Genomic DNA, 19,905 nt, shown 5'->3' on the forward strand with positions numbered 1-19,905 from the left:
ACACAAAAAAAACACACACAAAAAAAAACACACAAAAAAAAACACACAAAAAAAACACACAAAAAAACAACCCCCAACGAAAAAAATACTCAACCAAAAGACTTGACACCCACACCTCAACCCCCCCAACCAACCCAACCGGACCCAAAATAAAAAAACCCAATTAAAAAACCAACTGCAACATAAAAAAATCTCAATCACACACTACAACTCAACAAAAACTTCAACAAAATAGAACCTTCACAACTAAAACACAAACCAACACAATTCCCCCCCCCCACACTTATCCACCCCACATTGAGCCGCAGCCACCCACCCACCTACCCAAACCACCCTAACCAACTACTTTAGGCCTATACATTTTGCTAACAGCCCTTTAAAAAACCCGAAAAACACAATAGCCCTCAGGGACACTCTTTCGTCAACAGTACTCATCTAAATGAACTGAAGGTTGGAAGAGCACATCTTCCCCCCCCCCCCCCCCCAAAGAACTGACTTAATTGAATCCCCCCTCTCACCCAACCCACTGTATGAAGAAAATGCATCTGAAACTACTGTGGACCCTGGTTCTAAGTACCCCTCAATTAATCCCACTAATTCCACCTTAGACCTCCCTTCCACAACCCTAAAAACACATTCACAACACCTGCACCCCCCCCCCCCGGAACAACAGCCCCCACCACACCCATACACCAACTACAGACTTACCCCTCCCTCACTTCCTTTTCCCAAACTGCGACTAAGAAGTCCACATCAACCCCATGCCGCCCCTCCCCCCCAAGCTAACCCCTGTACTTAATAAACTCTGAACACACTTCACGGCAAAAAGAAAACCAATCAAGCACACTCCTCTCACTCACAACAGTCTCATGCGCGCAAAAACTGTGTGAGGATCTATAACAAAAATAATAAGTCACCAGTACAATCTCGCGATTGCCCAACCTAGACTTCTCGAACCAGGAACCACGCCGTATGGAACGCCAAATGTCATCCTTTCGACAGCGCCACATTTAACCGTCCCTGGTCCGAGATGCCAGAACTTTAGCCAACTTCATTTCTTCGCTACAAATAGAGCACTTCACAACCCTGGCAATTAAACCAAACAGCTGCAAAAACTATCAGTTCCAAAGCAGTGTTTCCCATCATTTCACTCAGATGCGCGCTATTAATTTTATCCGTCATATCTATTCCTGAACAAAAACAACAACGAATTAATTTACTCAAATTACCACACGACCTACAGTGAACAACACTAAATTAACCTTCACACAAAACCACTAAATCGTTAACTCACTGAAACGAATTCCACTACAAACACAGCCAACACTAACAATTCTGCACAATGAGCAAGAGCAAATTGAGCCCATTACACCACACAAACGAAAGCCCAGAACACACCACCAGAGGGCACAACAAACCACAACACGACGACATCTACAAACACACCACACTCGCAAACCAAACTCCACACCGTCATGACGTGACACACCACAACACCCTTACGTCATGGGTCAAAGCCGACGCATGGGATCAATTTACAGTCCTCTGAAGCAACTAACATCAGTATGCTATGCAGTTTCAGTAACAATAATTCAATTGAGCAGTAGCTTACACATTAAAACAGATATTGGATTATCAATTCTGTCTTTATTTATGGAAAATATTCCAGGAAACAAATGTACTGAATATAGTAACAACATCTAAGCTGCAGTAAGAGGCTATAGACATTACAACAAAGTGGGAAGAGGACTCACTGTACTGAATTGTTTATACACAAAGGAATCTTTACTGTTCCAAGTGAATAGTTTGCAAACAATGTCCTACATAAAGAGATGGACAAGCACCAAAGAAGTAAGTCTTTACATGAACATGGAAACAGATGCAGCCACCAGTTACACCTCAGCAGGAAAAAAAATAAAATCTTGTGCTGTATAACAAAATAGAGTTATGCAATTAAGTGATCGAAGACAAACATGAAATATACACCTCCAGTAATACTGTACACTCAAAATTATTCATTAAATAGCAGTTTTGAAACTTCTGGATTACCTGAAATATGTAAATTATATAGACAACTGTACTATTATAACTACTATAACTGAGGGGCTTTTGCAATACATTCAATTGAATAGTGAAAAATGCTGTACAAACATGTAACAGAGCAAATATTTCAGACCTATTTATGTAACTGTGTGTACTTGGGCACATATTTATGACATACATACAACTTACATTGTCTACACGTGGATAAATATACAGTAGTCTAGAATAGTCAACCATCAGGTTCCCAAATCAGAAGACATCTGAATTCTCGGGTCTGCTCAGGCCAAATTCAAAACTGTTTGGTACAGTCAACATTACTTCACTCCTAAATCCAAGAAAGCTCTACAAATTAGGAGAAATAGTTAAGAAAAGTCAAATTTTAACCATGCTAGAAACAAGATTGCAAAGTGAGAATGCCACCACGTAGCACAGATTTTGGAAATTACAGACTATTCAAAAAGCAAAAAGGGCAAAATAACACAAATAAATATACCCCATGTGGTAGATTGTATGAACAGTTTCATAAGACATTCAGAGATCCATAATCAAAGTGAAGAACAAAATTAATGACAATTTACTTTGAATGTGCAAATAAAATTTAAACAGTAATTAATGTTAATCGGCCAAGGGGAGGGGGAACAGAAAAGTAAACATGCGATGGGGGGTGATAGAAAAATTAATCTCTAAAATTCCACAAAATCATGGGAAAATTTTGACAGAGTATTTTAATGATCAGTTAGTGCAAGAGAAAATGCAAGGAAATAATTTGTGACTTCCTTGCGCACAAATGGAACAAGCAAAATGGATACTTGTCTAACTGTGTAGAAATTGTAACCACAAAACTGTCAACACATTTCAAACAAAACAAAAAACACCTGACAAGAATTTAGGCGAAATCCGTACTGATCATATCACAATCTCATAGCCACATCACAAGGGGATTTTAAATATGTAGAAGTACACAAATGTCCAAATATTTACAGATCACTACCTAACCACAGTGAAACTAAATTTAAAGCCTCAAAAGTTCAGCAAACAGATACAGGTAATACCGAACATGATACTGATTAACTCCAAGCAATGCTATTAGCAAATGAACTCAAAACACAAGCACAAAACTCCAAAGAAATCTCAACAAACTTATCGAAACTACATAAACTCAAATTCCTCTACAAAGATGGAAAGAGACATCCATGGTGGAACAGACTGCGCAAGCAGTAAAATCTTGACAAAGAGCATTCAAATCATCAAATAATAAATTGAAAAAAAAGTGCCAAGCAACTCCAAGCAGCTTGAAAATTGAACCAAAAGACATTATGAGAAGTCATCTTCAGGCTTATAAAAAACAAGGATTCTTATATGAAACACTTAAAACAAATCTAAATGGATACCAGCCCCAAAAACTGTTTCATGAAAGACAGTGCACACTTGGCACATAACCAAGAAATAGATAATTTAAAAAACTTCCAAACTGCCCTAAACCCAAAGAAAGATTTCTATCAGAAATTCTAAAAACCAATTCAGATTCACAAGCATCAAATGAAGGGGAAATTGCTGAACAAGAGGTTAAAAATAAGCATTTGGTTAGGACAGAACCGTTGCATTAGTCCTACAAGCTCCCACAAAAATTTTAAAAGAAAATTTACAGTGATCATGCAAAATATCTGACAGAAAACCATACAAACTGGAAAACTGCACTGATACATCCACTACATAAAAAAGAACCATAACCGATAATACCTTTAGACGGGCCTTCAGTTTGTGCCATTCAAAATTGTCTTAGTGTATACACACACACACACACACACACACACACACACACACACACACACACACACACACACAACAACAACCTGAATTCAAATTCGGTGAACATCAGGAAAATTCCAGACCAAACGGATCTTGTCTGAAACAAATTTTAGCTATGAAACTAATTCTCACATCAAAATATTTATAATAAGAAAGTATCTTTATAGATTTTAAGAAAGCTTATTAGAAAAAGTAATCCGAAAGTGGCGAAAACTGAAATTACAGTTTAAAATTGATGAACCAATCAAATTCAAGAGTGATTGTCAACCCAAATATATATGTTAAACTATTCAGAGACAGCTTTCTGGCTAACAAGTGACATCCGTGACAAAAAAAATGCATATCAAAATACACAAAACTGAGGCACGACAATACAGCCACAAAACAAGTCTGTCTATATGGGACTGAAGGCACTGAAGAAATCCAATGTGAAAAACGAAAATAACATTTTTAGTTTGAAATCGCATTTAGGAATGAAAATACTGTACATAGAAATTGAACGGGCAGAAATTGCGCTTCATGGTACTCTTCCTGGCACAAAAATCCAATGAGACCATTACAGTTTGATCCTATGAGCGCAAAAAGGAGCTATTCTGTAAGACAACGTAATACAAACAATAAGAAAAGGTAAAACTAAACCATAAAATGCCCCTAGTTGTACATGGCGTGGTCAAGTAGGTCCCAAACGTGATAATTATTATATTACATTAGGTTTTCGTTACAACAATGAAATGAAGTATTCAGCAGTAATCCAGCGAGAAAACGAAAAAATAGCACTATGGTTACAGGTGGCTGTCAGGAAAAGCGGATTTAATTGAATAGCTCAAACCTTCGCAATGTTTCAACTCTGTTGCCACTAGCTCACTGGATGTCACGCCGATTGCCTCTTTCAACTCGCGCAGTCGCGCACTCTTTCAAACGTCACAGTGTACAATTCGATTATCGACACTTGTTGTCGATTACATCAAGGTCGATTAAAAGTTAACCGAAAAAATAGGCCTTTCAAAAATTGTAATACACCACCCTCGTTTTAAGTTAAATGAGGGAATTAATCGCGATTAAAGTTAACTGAGGTTGTAGACTCGTTTACCTTGAATTCATCGCAGTTGAAAGTGAAACGAGGTAAGCAAGTGCCCGCCGTATGAAGGTGGCAGCCCGTTTTGATGTTTTATGGGCCAGTTGTATAATCTTGGGCTGTTTTTTTTTCCTTTATTGTCTTGGGCTGTAAATCCGGGAAGCCTAACAGACACATCATTGTGGTCCAAAACCACTCGGAAGTGACGTCGAAATGACGTATACATAAACGCGCTGCACACTTGTCGACTGATCGAGATCTGTGGTCGAATCGAGTTAGCGGGAAAAGCGTCTGCTTTGTTCTTCACTGTCATACTGCCCGTGTATCTTGAGTGGTTGTGTTTTCGCTATCGAGCAAAATGTCTCAGGTGTATGAAAACATCTTTCGTGACGCTCTGAAAGATTTCAGAGGATGGCTTGATTTCAGGCTATTGTAATTCGTTGGAGGAGGTAATAATAATTTTATGTTAGAATTGGCTGGCAAAAATATGCGCCTTTAGAGACATTAGGAACTCTAGAAAATAACTTTTTTCTGCTGCCAGTTAAGATTTCATTTTAATAAATTTTATATGTCGCTTTCCGCGATCTGATTCCAATTTTTATGTGAGTTTTTTATGTATTATGCAATTTTTTATTTGTTTTCGTTGTGAGGTTCTGCATTGTTACATTACCTTTACTGTAACATATACGCGTGGAATATTGTAATTAATGATCGCTGTTTAGGAAGTTAATGGCAACTTTGTTTCAAAATTCGCCGTTTCTGAGTTCGTCATCTATGTATTATAGTAAGAGAAACTGAACATTGCAGCAGCTCAAGCGCATACGTCGTCTCGAGTAAATGGCATAATTTAGAAGACACACACATGAAAATGGGACTCAGGGTCTGGGAACAGTCATGCAAAAGGAAAATAAAAAGCAGTATATTTGCAGCTAATGTCATTGCCAGAGCGTGGGCTCTGTATTCCACATAAAAGTATCCTGCATTTTCCCAGGAATTTTACATAGTTCTATCTAATTGCAGTATCAGCTCCAGTGCATAATTGCACAAATCCATTACTCCTGTTTTCTTTGTGCTGGCACTGAGCTGAATTTCATTGAGGTACTGAATTCAGAGATTAGCTAGAATACTGTCTATGCAGGGATATGGAGCTCTGTAATTCAAATGACTGTAAGATCCGTAGTTTCTCACCAAAGTTTCAGCAAGGTCAGTGACATCAGCTATGAAACAACTTTTTTCCTCAATAGCACTGTAATGAATGCCACTTTATGCAAATGTTGCAACATGACCATGTTTGGCCTCCGTACTGAATTCTGAGCAAAGGTGTATTGTTGATGGATGCTGAGTGAGAGCTTTTTGTTCAGGATACCATTGCTCAGTAATAACTGTCCGCTTAATTAATACATGTTACAATGTTTCAATTATTACCACTGCTTAGGTGGCTGCTTAAGTATGTGTGGATAATGTTGGAACTCTATTGGGATTGCTGGATTATATTTGTAGACAAAGTCTGTCAGGATCTAAAATTTTCTCTGCACCACACTGAAATTTTGATAACGTAAGCTGTTTTAGTCTTTAGAAATGCTCGTTGGTGAATATGGGTCCTCATAGGGTATAGAACATTGACACTTTGAAGCCCTCAAAGTTAAACTTCTCTCTTACAGGTGTTCTTTCACATCTACACTCTTTTCTTATTGCCCTGCTAGATTTTATTTTAATTTCTTCTATTGATCTGGCTTTTACTGGAGATGATGTTGATGGGAGTGAGTTATTAAGTCATTTATTTATTTTTGTTAGTTTTTCCTCTCACAACATAGTACTTGGGATGAGGCAAAATGTCTTCTGGAGATATTATCTCAGTTCTTCTGCTGGATAGACTTCTCGAGGAGGAGAAATGTTGAGGTCTGCATCTATAACCTTGTCAGGAATACCAATAGTAGAAATAGATGGCAAATTATTTTTAAGTTTGGAGTGTATCAGTCAAATAAGCCTTAAGTGATGTATTATTTCTGTTGGTGATAAGGAGGAATTCTGGCTAACCAGCCCAGATCGTGATTGATTTTGCTCTTTTGTCATTAGATAATTTCCTGTATCATACAATAACTTAAGTAAGACTTCAAGACAAGAAGTCGTAGCTTATGGCTTGTATGATGTGGGAGAGTATGCAAAATTATGCTGTTTTTTTCATATGATGATTATGCAGAATCATAAGTTGTGGTCTTTGAGGGGAGTGTGTTATGTACGTAATGGAAGTTTCATGAATTCTGTGAGCAATTCATCGTATCATGCTCTCTTTCCCAGGTCTTTGTCACAGATTTCAATCCCTTTGCAAATTAATGTGCCAAGATGCTTGCAGATTTTGTGATTAAGCTTAATGGATGTTGTATTGAAGTAATGTAGGCAGAGGTCTTCCACTTTTGTTAAGAGTTTGACAGCCGAAAACTGATATTTTTCAATTGTAGGAGAGAAATCTTTTTGTAATTTTTACAAAAACTTTTTCATGGATGTATTAACCAGTTTCAACTTTCATCAGTTGTACTGGATAGTTTTGATTGGTGATTGTCTTATTCTTAGTATATAAAACCTGGAATTCATAGTATGCATAATTATTATGCTTAATAAAGCTTTTGTTGACATAAGGCTAGGCGTGCTTGAAATGAGGTTAACTGAAGCACTGATCAGTTAACCCCAAAACTAGGTCATTAAACTTCATGTGCACTTGGAAAATATTTTTCATCATCATAATCACAACTGAAAGAACATTTTATGATCACAATTTTAACTGAAGTCAACAGTAACATAATTTGTGGTCAGTGAATAACAATGGAATAAAAGCAAAAGAGCAGACAAATGAACTCCCAATTTTGTTAACTCATCCATGGTTAATAACAACACTTACTTTAGCTGTCAAAAACATCAGATGTGATGAACGGCTGTGTACATTAAATAACTGAATTTTGTAAAGCCTAAAATTTCCCTCTTCATTCATGTTTCCCAGTTAACCTTCAGTGTAGTTACCCTCAGTTTATGCTACTGGTCACTTTATTCTCAGGTGGAAACACTTCTCAATCAGCTGAAAACTGTGGGGTTTTCATAATGTGTGAGAAGTAGTCGTTATAAAGAGCCATCTTCAGATGTTATGAAAAGTAAGTGAACTGCTGCATTAATTACTTTCTGTGGTTTACCATTTTAGTTCATATATGTATACTTGAAGGAAGAACTTAGTTTGCTGGAATTAGGGATAGTATATATACTTTAAATGGATATTTCTTTCTAAGCTGCACTAACAATTGATGGAATTGACTTTTTGTTATCGTTAATAGTTGTTGTGATATGCGAGGCAGAATTGTATTAATCATTTTCCTCTGTGTTGACTTGTTTGTCATTTATCCATTTTCACAGCCATACATTCAGTAATTTTTACACACTTGCATTTGATAATAGGCTGATTAAAATTATTAGTTGGTTTACAATTAGTTGGTTTACAATTCCTGTTGGAGCTGGTTTCCTCCAGAGTGCTGAATGCGTCAGGTCCAAACAATCTCTGTTCGCCATTTCCTGACTGCCACAACAGCTGATCAGTCCACTTCCATTTTCTTGTCTGACTTCCTTTCTTGATGTGTTTGAACGCCATGCAATCATTTGCTGCCTACAACCAGATTGGCCTTAAACATTTTAAGACAGTAGGCATAACTACGTATCCTTACAACCAAATAATCTTACATTAGTGTAATGTAGAGTGGTGGCATAGTGCAACAGATAAGAAACATTCCTGATCCATATAAAGTTGTGGATTTGAGTTTTGACAGATTCTTTGATATTTTTTATACCAATATATTATCAAAATTACTTCATTATTTTTATTCAGTTAATAGGTTTGGATGCAGTTTTATTTCTAACACTCTGCTGTGTCATTTTTGACATTGTATTTACTTTTTAATTCCTTATATTTCTTCTTCATATCATTATTTCATTTGAAATCAGCTTGTCACCTATAACATGTAACTGAATAAAAACCAGGACTGCTCATCAGTTGGTAATTTGGCAGTCCATGCAGCTTGTGTGAGGACAGTTTCAGGTGCCATAATTAATTAAAGGAAGAAATTAGTTTGCTTTCAGCACTGAAATACAATTTTTTTCCCCTTGAGTTTGCTTATAGAGAATAGCTTCAGCTAGTTTCCTGCCACATGCTTAGTGTTGGGTGTTTCACCGTCAAGCCAGGCCAGGCAACAGCATTAGGTGTGAGGCTCTGCTGCGACTGCCCGTGGTCAGTGTATTAATTGTTGTGAACAAAGTATGATTAACAGTTCTTCTGTAGAATGCTGACAGCCATTTTCTAGGATATATTGCACATCATGTTGCGGTTAGGTTATCAAATGAGTTTAAATTCTGGGCTATAAAATGTCGTATCTGCCACAGTTATGCCATTGGTCACTCCAAAACCAGTTGCCAGCAGAGCATGTCATATTCATGTTATTTCATAATGGCCACTTCCAACACTGCACAGAGTTACATGTATACGTCTCCCATCCTTTTGTAACCCCACCTGTGCTCTGCCTCTACTGAGCTAAACCTACTTTTTTTAACACGAAAATTAAATTGAACAGCACTTGCTGAGTGACCTGCTCTGTTTGTTGCCTATAATACAGCAGCAGCCGGTGTGCTAACACTTCAGCAACAAGTGACAGATGCCAACTAACAAATAATTTTAATGAATCTATACTGCTGTGTTCATGTTGAAATAGTTTCTATGGTTTTCGATAATTGTGGTGTTGATATGTAAAACAGTAGTCAGCTCATTGAACCTATTGACAGGCATGTTTAGCTTTGTCTTCCTAGTTACATTTATTTTTTGTAATTCCACATTTATAGTAATTACATTTTTCTACATAAGTGTTCTTCACATCTCCTTTGTTTACAAAGAATATTAATTCCACATTTATTGGAACCACAATAAAGCACTTAAGTTGCCCAAAATCAGTATGGTATCCTCATTGCACATGGCAGTCAGTTCCATTTCTTTGCTAGATACAATAGGTGTGACATCCTGTAAAATTTTGCTCCAGTACTATGTAAAGTAGACAATCTGCTTCCATCAGTTTAGAACTTTGACAATACCTATCAAATGAATGAAATGTTTTCTCACATTGTATTTAGTTAATTAGCAATAACATATGTGAATTATTTAACAATAACAATGTTTGTGTTTTTGTCTGTGAGAAATATATTAACTGTTCCAGGTAAAACAAAGCATTTCTTCAAGCAAATGCAGGAACATGTCCCTATCCCCTTTTTTGGTTGTGCATTTGCAGTGGAGAGTGTGTGGTCAAGGCACTGTGTTTTGGGGCCGAAATACTATAAAAGTAAAGAGTCTAGTGTACCTGAGCACTTGGTAATATCATGCTGTGTTAAGATAGACTTACTTTCCATAAAACAAGTTCGTTACAGGGAAAGTTTATTAAATAAATTTTATAGTAGTTCTTTACCCTCTTTAGGAAGACCATGTGACTCCTCGTAAGAGATTGAGGATCATGGATACTGGAAAATCCAACTGCCCAACAACTTTAAATATGAAGTGTATAAGGGTGTATCCTGATTACAGTATGCACTCAGCAACTGAACACAGGGATACCAAGGCAAAAGTAAGTATCCAGTTTGGGTTCTGCTTGGAGAAAATTTTACATGATCAGTTGACAGTATACTTTAAAATCTATTGTTTTTAATGCTCTTAATTAAATAATTGATACATTTTTGTCTTACAGGTTCTTGCAAGTCTACAGAAAGATTTGGCATTGCCATGCCCGCCGAAGGGCTACCTACGTTATTATTTGACTGCTTCTCCAGCAAGTGCGCACACACACATGCTACTGAAAGTGTTGAAGCAAGTGGGTACATACATCCTTCACTTGTAAAGGAAATCAAAAACTTAGTAACTCAGTGGAATGACATCTCTCAAAGTCATTAAGTTGGCTCTAGATAGATTTGTTGAAATCAATTTCATTGGGACACACATACCAGGTCAAATGAATACTACCTTTTACCCCACAGAGAAAACTATTTACAGTCACATTTATCGGACCCTTTATAGTACGAATAAAGTATTGTTTGACGAGACTAGACTGCAGAATCAGGTTGATGAGTGGCACAAAGACTCGAGCAATCACATGATTTATTATAGGCATTGTATGGAAGCCAATGGAGAAGTGAAACCATTACTTTTTTGCTATCAGAGCAGTTGGCAGAGAGATCTTTTGAAGAAGTATGGGGGTAGTTGTTTGTTAGATGCAACATACAAAACATCATATGATATTCCTTTATTTTTTATAGCTGTGAAGAGTAATGTGGGCTATTTGGTTGTCGGTTTTTTTCATTCAGATTGAAAATGCAAGATCCATTCATGAAGCACTAGACATTTTCAAGGACTGGAACAAGGATTGGAATCCCCTCTATTGGGTTACCGATTTCTCGGAGTCGGAGATAAATGCAATTGAGCAAGCATTCCCTCAGACAAAAGTTTACTTGTGCCTTTTCCATCCAAAACAGGCATGGGGAAGATGGTTGAAAAAAAGGATAATCTACGTGTACCAAATGACATGAAGAGATTTCTGGACATGTGGCAAGAAATTTCAGAATCATCAACAGAGAGAGAATTTAGAGATCACGTAGAAGAGTTGCGAACGCACGAGGTTTCTCGGAGAAACGAGCGTGCGTGGCCATACTTTCAACAGCAGTGGCTAACGGTATGTGAAAGATGGGTGAAAGCGTATGAGGACAAGGGCAGATTTGCAACCATTGACACTACAAATGGAGTTGAAGCCATGAACAAGGTTGTAAAACATTTTTTCCTTAAACACAATTCAGACAGGACTTTAACTGGGGTTACTAAGGTTATAATAAACCAGTTTCTTCCAAGCCTAATTAGAAAGTACTGTCTGCAGAATTCTGCCATCAAAGCTTATAACAAAGATGTTCCACTGTTTTTGCATAAAAAACAAACAAGTTTGTGAAACATGTCATGCAGCGATATGAATCAGCGAAAGTTGAGTTAACTGCAAAATCAGTGAGTGGGAGATTGGATGGTTCATTTTGTGGGGAGAGTGCAAAGTCCAAAAAGTGTAGTTATGTTGTAAACTTTGATATACCAGATTGCACATGTGTAGATTTTCGGAGATATAAATACCCATGCAAGCACTTCTGTGCAATCTTTATTTTTTACCCAGAGTGGGGTTTTGATAAAATGCCAGAAAGTTATGAGACTAGTCCATTAATCTGTCTTGATGAAATGTATGGTGTGGGCTTTAGAAGTGGCTCTTTAGTAATTTCATGCGAAGGTAGTAGTACTGATGAAGCAGCTGAGGAGGCTGTCAAGGCAGCAAATACAGATGGTCTTGTTCAAACCCAGAATATTTCTTCGCAGCAGTTTGAAGCGAGGGAGCTGTGTAAACAGATTTATAATCTCACATACAACTGCAGCAACAGCGAAACATTACAAAAAGTACTTGAATCACTGAGCAACTGTGTGCAAGATTTGCAATTAGCAAATCCTGAAGTTGGTGGTCTCCCATTAGTAGTGCCATCAACTTCCAAACAATAGTGAAGAACGATGCCAAAAGCCTTAAGAGATCTGTCTTAAACACATTATAACTTTCCATTTGAAGGGTAAGAAATGATGGTTTATTTGGATTTTAGATAGCTCTTTGTCTATGTAAAATACGAATAAGCTCCGTCATTTCTGATCCTCGAGATGGAATGCTATGAGGTCTTTATGTTGGTCTCTGCTTTTAAACTTTGTTGCACATTTGAATTTCGAAGTAGCAATAGATAAAATATTATAAAAAGGATAGTTGCTACATTTGTATGTGTGTGTGTGTTTGTGAGTGAGTGTGCGCGCGCGCGCGCTTTTGAAAAGGCCCTTGTTGCCCGAAAGATAAGTCCGACAGTCTTTTTGTTGTGCCTTTCTGTGACTCGGCATCTTCACTATTTGGTGAGCAGCAACAACTATCCTTTTCATAATATTGTTACATTCCATCCTGGATTTTTCGTTGTTCACCAGAGAAAAGATTTTTCTGAGGAATTAAACTAGATGATAGTGTAGAACTTGCAAACTTTTTAAAATATGAAGTAAAAGATTTTAACTTTAAATTAGTTTAATTCAAATATGGGACAATGTTGAGAATTGAAAAGGTGGAAAAAATAAATAAGATATATCTTAGTGGCATTGAGATGTCGTATGACTGATGGAGAAAAGATTTTGCATTTCTTTTTCCAAGTAAGAATGCACTTGCTCTCACTTGCTTCAATACATGTCTAGTGATTCACGTGAAACAGAGAAAAAGATAAAGACTGCCCTGTTAATGAACATGTGAGATTGCCCAGTATCACTCTGACAGAAGAGTGTGCTGTTTCCTTGATATGGTATCTGGTCATCAATGTCATTGGGACCAAATGAAGTAAGGATTGACTTTTTTTATTTGCTTTGGAAGCTTAATGTGTATCAGTTACCTACATATTGCATATCTACCACCTTGGTTCTAATGTTCTTAATAACTTTGCAGAGTTACTGCAGAGACCACACAGAAGCAATTACTGTTACTGGAATACCAGTAATGTTTATTAAATTCAGTTATAAAGTAGTTCTGGGCATTGCAGCTGGTGAGTAATGTCATTGGGCACCAAAAGAAGTGAGTACTAAATTTTGGAATTGTGCCTTCAAAACATGTGTATCAGTTGTCTTCATGTTGCATAACTCAATTAATTGTTGTTAATTTATTTGTTAGGTTCAGTTACGATGGATTTGTGGCCTTCAGTCCGTGGGAAAATTCACACCAGATTGAATCAAGACTGTTATATTCCAAGGATATCGAAGATTGATAGTATTCCTGAAGGAAAACAATCCATGTAGTATTTCACGTGTGTATCAAACTGCCATTTGTTGTGGCACATAAATGTTTGCAACTTGATTGTAATTTTTGACAGGTTTCTCAACAATCCAAGAATTTCTTGTAATGAGAAGTAGACATTGTTGCTTGGGTAAAGGAAATACAAATCACGGTCAATACAACTACCTTATTAACTTTCCACAGATAAATATTTTTCACTACTGCTACTTAAAAATTCAAATGTGTGACAGTTTGCTTACAGAACTTGGCATAAAGATCTCCCTTATTTGTATTTTTTAGATAGCTCTTATTGTTTGATCCTTCAAATGGAATGCTATGACCTCCATGTGATCTATTCCTTAGTAGTTAATTATCCATTAAGGCACAAATATATGAACATTACAATGAGAGGGGTCTTTATGCCAGGCCCTGTAAAAGTAATGGCATCTTACTTAATATTATTGTTGGGAATTTAATGGCACAGCTGTGGGGAGACCACAAATTTCAGGGTTTGCTAACTGCAAATCTGGCACACAGTTGCTGAGTGATTCAAGTACTTTTCATAATGTTTCACTGTTGATACAGTTGTATGTGAGATTATAAACTTGTTTGAACAACACCTTCACTTCAAATTGCTGCAAAGAAATGGTTAAGGTATCAGTGTGATGCTCTATGTGTTTCCTCAACTTTGTCCTCATTGCTACTATCTTCATGTGAAATTACTGCAGACACACTTCTGAAACCAAACCTGTACATCTCGTGGAGACAGATTAATGGGCTATTCCTGCAGCCTTCTGGTATTTTATCAAAACCCCACTCTGGATAGAAAATAAAGATCGCACAGAAATGCTTGCATGGGTATTTATATATCTTAAAATCTTCACATGTGCAGTTTGGTAGAGTAAAGCTTACAACATAATTACAGTCTTTGAACATTGTACTCTCCATACAAAACATTGTCCAACTTCACATTCACTAATCTTGCAGTTAACTCAACTTTCCCTGGTTCATATCACTGCATGACATGTTTCACAAACTTGCTTTTTTTAAAAAAAATGAAAAAACAGTGGAACATGTCTGTTATGATTTGATGGCAGAATTCTGCAGACAGTACTTTCTAATTAGGCTTGGAAGAAATTTATTTCTTATATCCCTAGTAGCCCCATTGAAGGTCCCATCTGTGTTCCATTTTAGGAAAAAAAAAATGTTTACAATCTTGTTCATGGCTTCAACTCCACTTGTAATGTCAATGGTATCAAAATTGCCCTTGTCCTCATAAGCTTCCACTCACTTTTCATGTACCAGTAGCCGCTGCTGTTAAACGTACGGTGATGCATATTCGTTTCTCTGAGAAGCCTCACTATCTCTTTTGTATGATCTGTAAATTCTCTGTTGGTGATTCTAAAATTTCTTGCCACATGCCCAGAAATCTCTTCATGTCATTTGGTATATATTCAGCCATCTTCCTCAAACCTGTTTCAGACTGAAAAGGCACAAGTACACTTTTGTCTGAGGAAATGCTAGATCAGTTGCATTTATCTCAGACTATAAGAAATCAGTAACCCAGTAGATGGGATTCCAATCCTTGAAAATGGCTAGTGCTTCATGAATGGATCTCGCATTTTCAACTTGAATGAAAAAGAAAACCAAATAACCTGCATTACTCTTTACAGCTATAAAAAAATAAAGGCATATCATGTGTTGTTGTTTTGTATGTTGCATATAACAACTATCCCTGTACTTCTTCAAAAGATCTCTTTGCTAACAGCTCTGATAGAAAAAAGTTATGGTTTCACTCCTCCATTGGCACCTATACCATGTTTGTAATAAATCATGTGATTGCTTTATTCCTTGTGCCACTCGTCAGCATGATTCTGCAATCTAGTCTCATCAAACAATGCTTTATTTGTACATTACAAGGTCCAATATGTGTGAATATAATTTCTTTCAGTGGGGTAAAATGTAGTATTCATTAGACCTGATATGTGTGTCCCAGTGAAATTATCAATAAATGTATCTAGAGCCAAATTATTGGCTGTATGATGTCATTCCATCGTGCACCTGAATTTGTATTTCCTTTACAAGCTATTGTTAGCATGTGTGTGTGCTGATTTGCTGGAGAAGCATAGAGATAGTCTTTCAGCTATCTTTGAGACATTTAAAGGAGGTGCTTTAGAAATGAGTGTCCTGATTGATATGAAAAACAGTTTTCACATTTTCTGTAAAAACTGTAAACAGTTCCTCAGTTGGTGATTGTGGAAGAGATTGCCATAGCCACAGTATTGATCCACTGTCAGGTGGTAAACCTAGGATTTCCTTCCAGTATGAGCCAAGTGAAGTAAAACTGTGGTTGGAGAAATGTTTTATATTCTTAAACTGAGTATTTGCAACCCATTATGTTGGATTGCAGTTCATGTGTCAACACTTAAAAATGTTTAGTTCTTCACTGATGACACGTGATACAATTTCAATTTTTAAGGCTATTCTGTGTCAAGTTAAATTTTGAATTATCCATTTAAGCTTATTTTTTTGCTGTGTGGCAGATGGATTTATGTTCATGTAATATTTTTAATGTTGATTGTGGTAAGGTGTAATCATATGTAAATGCCCAATAAAATAGATTGATATTTATATTTTTTGTTTCTGTATAATAATTCTGTAGCTTGGTGACCTGAGTTGTGTGTGTGTGTGTGTGTGTGTGTGTGTGTGTGTGTGTAAGATATTATCATTTCATGGGAAATGTGGCAATAACAGATCAGAAATTGTGTGCAGAATATACCTAATTATCAACACCTGTAAGCGGCTAAAGGTCTGGGATTTCATTATAATTTCATTCTTAGAGAGCTGCAAGATCACAGAGCTGTACAGATACCAGCTTCATATAAATTAGTAAGGTTTTTACTGACTATTATTCACCAAAGCCGACAAAACAGGCTGCGTTTAGTAGTAGTAGTAGTAGTAGTAGTAGTAGTACTACATAATGGTGATACTTCAGTACAACTTTGAACCCTTTAAGTGGTTTAGTATATTCTTCAAGGTATGTTTCACATGCATCTAAGAAACTTTTGCCTTGAATGTCATGTGATTTTGCACTCTGCTGCCAAGTTTTCCTTTTAGATTTATTAAATTTCTTAAAGAGGCTTCTGTTACAAACACTAGCAATCCACATAGGTAACATGTGTGACTGATATTCCTTATGTATCAGTTTCACTCTGTTGTTGCTGGTAACTGTTATGATGGAAGAGTTGATTTGTGCCACATTAAGGAAGGTTAAGAAAAAAGTCATTTACAAACTCGTGAAAAGGAGGCAGGGTTCCCCAAAAGTATAAAGGTTGCCATAAGCAGTCACTTTTGTTGGATTAAGTTATTTCCATATCCTTTCTGGATATTTAAGCCAGCTGCATCCTATTGTAGAGATAGACTAACCAAAAACCTTAGTGTTATATGAACAGAGCAGAAAAAACTTTATTAAATGCACAAAGGACTGGTAACTACTTACATGTATGGACCACTTTCCAAAAAATACACTGTGTCAAGGCATTCAGATTGTACATATTCTTCCTGAATATTTTTATTGTAGCAGGAAGAATGGGGATTGTTTAACTTACCTTTAACCTAAGGTACATTAGATTGTGTATAAAATTCATCAAAAGAGTAAAGTTGGAATACGGGCTCTTACTTCAACTGTTTACTATAACGAGAGAAATTAGAGTACAGTATTATAAGAGACAGATGAAGACTAGGTGGGAGATAGACTAAGAGAATAATTTCACATGGTGATGAAAGACCTGCACCCAAACAAGGCACCTGGAGTAGACATTCCCTCACATTTGTGGAGATCCTTCAGACAGCCAAGTCGAACTATTCCATGTGGTATGCAAGATAAGAGACAAGTGAAAAACATTCACGATTCAGAAGGAAGTAATAATTCCTATTCCAAGAAAACCAGGCACTGAAAGTTGGAAATATTACAGAACTATCAGTGTGGCAAGTCATGGTTGTAGTTTGACACAAATTAAGTAAGGAATAGTGGACGAACTGGTAGGTGCCAACTGACCTCAGGAAACATTACTTTGGTATCTGGGAAAAAGTAGCAACACATGAGGCAGTATTGGTCCTACGAAAAATCTTACAAGAGGATATAGAGAAAGCTTTTGACACTGTTGGCTGGACTATACACTAGGAAATTCTGAAGGTAGCAAGGATAAAATACAAAGACTAAAATTTGCACGCTGATGTAACAGTAATGTGTAAAGACATGAAAAGTGTGCAGTTCTTGGGAAGGGAGTGAGACCGGGAGTGAAGTATTGTAGAAGGTGAAACCACGACTTGCAGGCGTATGTTTAAAGGGGTGTTGTTCCTGTTGCAGAGGAATTAATTTAGTGTACAATCCTTACTGTGATCTGTATTACCAATGTTTTGAGGGGAATGGAAATATTAAAGTAATGGTATACAAATTCAACAAAGGTTTTTAACTAATCAGTATCATCTTCAAGCTCTGATTCAACATGCATTTAAAATGCTTGGCTGTATATCATGGCACTGTCTGTAGCTCTTGCCAGTTCATTACACACAATTCGAAGATTCAACAGTGGAACGAAAGACCTGACATAAAAGTAGCGTTCATTGAGTGATTGGATATGACAATTGTTCTATCCTGACAATATTTTACATATAAATTATAGCCATACGAGTTGCTTATCAATTGAATTGGGTGTACACAGGTATGATTAACATAATAAACCCATAATAAATATCACTGGTATCTTTAAGTTCTCATCTTAGCAACTGAAACGGCTACACATCTATGCTGATAACTGAAGCCATGTTTAACATCCTCAGATGTATTTTACTACATTAGATTCAGTTCTCATTCTATAGACCCAAAAATGAGATGGGTTTCTTGGATATGGAATATGTCAAAGAACAACATAAAAAACAAAGACCATCTGAATATAACGCTTCCCTGATCACATGTCAGGATACTTTAAAGGTATGTGAATACATAACAGATAAACTGGGACTGCCAACGTTTACAGAATTAATACACTCAGAATGAAACTGTTATGCACTTTTAACAAATTTATCACACACACAACACCTAATCTTAACTGTTGTAAAACCAAATCTAAGACATTTTTACTTAAGCTGGTCTAACAGTCCCTGTTAAGATATTCATTTATAGAAGAGCCGCCTGCCTAAAAATCTTTCAAACTCTGTTTAAACTGTGCTGTTTCTGAAACAAACTTTTTAATGGTAGCTGGCAATTTATTGAAAATGTGTGTTCCCGTAAACTGGACTCCTCTTTGGACCAAGGTAAGCAATTTTAGGTCTTATTGTTGCTAGTATTTTACTATGTGCTGAGCTATTGTCTGGAAATAAACATGTTATTTGGAACCAATTTCTTTAAGGGATAAATATACTGAAGCATTGGTTAGAATATCCACTTCCTTGCTCAGATTTGTACATGATTATATGGAATTTACAACACAATTGAGTCTTATTACATACTTCTGCAGTCTAAAAACTTTTGCTCGGTTTGACGAGGTACTTCAAAATATGAAAGCAAATGAAGTAAGCAAGTTTTTTTTTTCTATCTCCTACATCTGACATCATTCCCATTGCAAATACAAACTTGTTTAGGTGCTTCAGCAATTTTGTGGCACACACCCTTCCTAACTGAATTTATTACTGAGTTGTAACCCGAGAAATTTAACACTGTCAACTGCTTCTATCTGCATGTCTTCGTACATTATACACATCCTGGAAACAAATTTCTTACAGGTTCTTATCTGCATATAGTGGGTCTTTCCAAAGTTTAATGACAGTAAATTACTTCTAAACCATTTATTGTCAGTGAAAATTTGATTAGTAGCAATTTCTAAATCTGTACTTGACTTGCTATTTGTTGCAATGTTTGTGTCATGTGCCAACAAAACAAACTTAGCATCTGGCAATTTAACAGATGAGGTCATTACTGTAGACAGGAATAAACAACAGATTCAGGATGGAATCTTGAGGTGCACCACATGTAATTACTTCCCAATCAGACGAAGACTATTTGCTTACTCTGCATGTATTTGCAGTGACACCCTTGTTTCC

The 19,905-nt window shown here is 36.6% G+C and overlaps 2 protein-coding genes and 2 long non-coding RNA genes across 5 annotated transcripts in view; 3 read left to right on the forward strand and 1 right to left on the reverse strand.

Annotated features, from left to right (window-relative positions):
- LOC126143125 (disks large homolog 5-like) overlaps positions 1-4,968 on the reverse strand; it is a 420,567-nt gene extending 415,599 nt beyond the window's left edge. The window contains exon 1 of one of the 2 annotated variants that reach the window (XM_049915322.1): positions 4,943-4,968. In XM_049915322.1, the coding sequence (XP_049771279.1) occupies positions 4,943-4,953 (11 nt within the window). In that variant the 5' untranslated portion in view covers positions 4,954-4,968. Of the gene's footprint in view, positions 1-4,681; positions 4,691-4,942 lie in introns of those variants that run through there. The other variant, XM_049915324.1, reaches the window with a different exon arrangement.
- Positions 4,969-5,217: 249 nt separating this feature from the next.
- LOC126143151 (uncharacterized) overlaps positions 5,218-19,905 on the forward strand; it is a 243,123-nt gene continuing 228,435 nt past the window's right edge. The window contains exon 1 of the long non-coding RNA XR_007529650.1: positions 5,218-5,376. This is a non-coding gene — a long non-coding RNA (uncharacterized LOC126143151). The remainder of the gene's footprint in view (positions 5,377-19,905) is intronic.
- On the forward strand, positions 8,057-12,760 carry LOC126143147 (uncharacterized). The gene is made up of 4 exons (XM_049915357.1): positions 8,057-8,070; positions 10,165-10,316; positions 10,420-10,566; positions 10,687-12,760. The coding sequence occupies exons 1-4, from the start codon at positions 8,064-8,066 to the stop codon at positions 10,834-10,836; spliced, it is 456 nt and encodes a 151-aa protein (XP_049771314.1). The 5' UTR covers positions 8,057-8,063; the 3' UTR covers positions 10,837-12,760.
- On the forward strand, positions 12,817-16,417 carry LOC126143155 (uncharacterized). Its single transcript, XR_007529656.1, has 3 exons — positions 12,817-13,374; positions 13,480-13,605; positions 13,702-16,417. It is a non-coding gene; the product is annotated as an uncharacterized LOC126143155 (long non-coding RNA).

This window comes from Schistocerca cancellata, unplaced genomic scaffold (assembly GCF_023864275.1).
Source record: "Schistocerca cancellata isolate TAMUIC-IGC-003103 unplaced genomic scaffold, iqSchCanc2.1 HiC_scaffold_782, whole genome shotgun sequence".
NCBI classification, from domain to species: domain Eukaryota; kingdom Metazoa; phylum Arthropoda; class Insecta; order Orthoptera; family Acrididae; genus Schistocerca; species Schistocerca cancellata.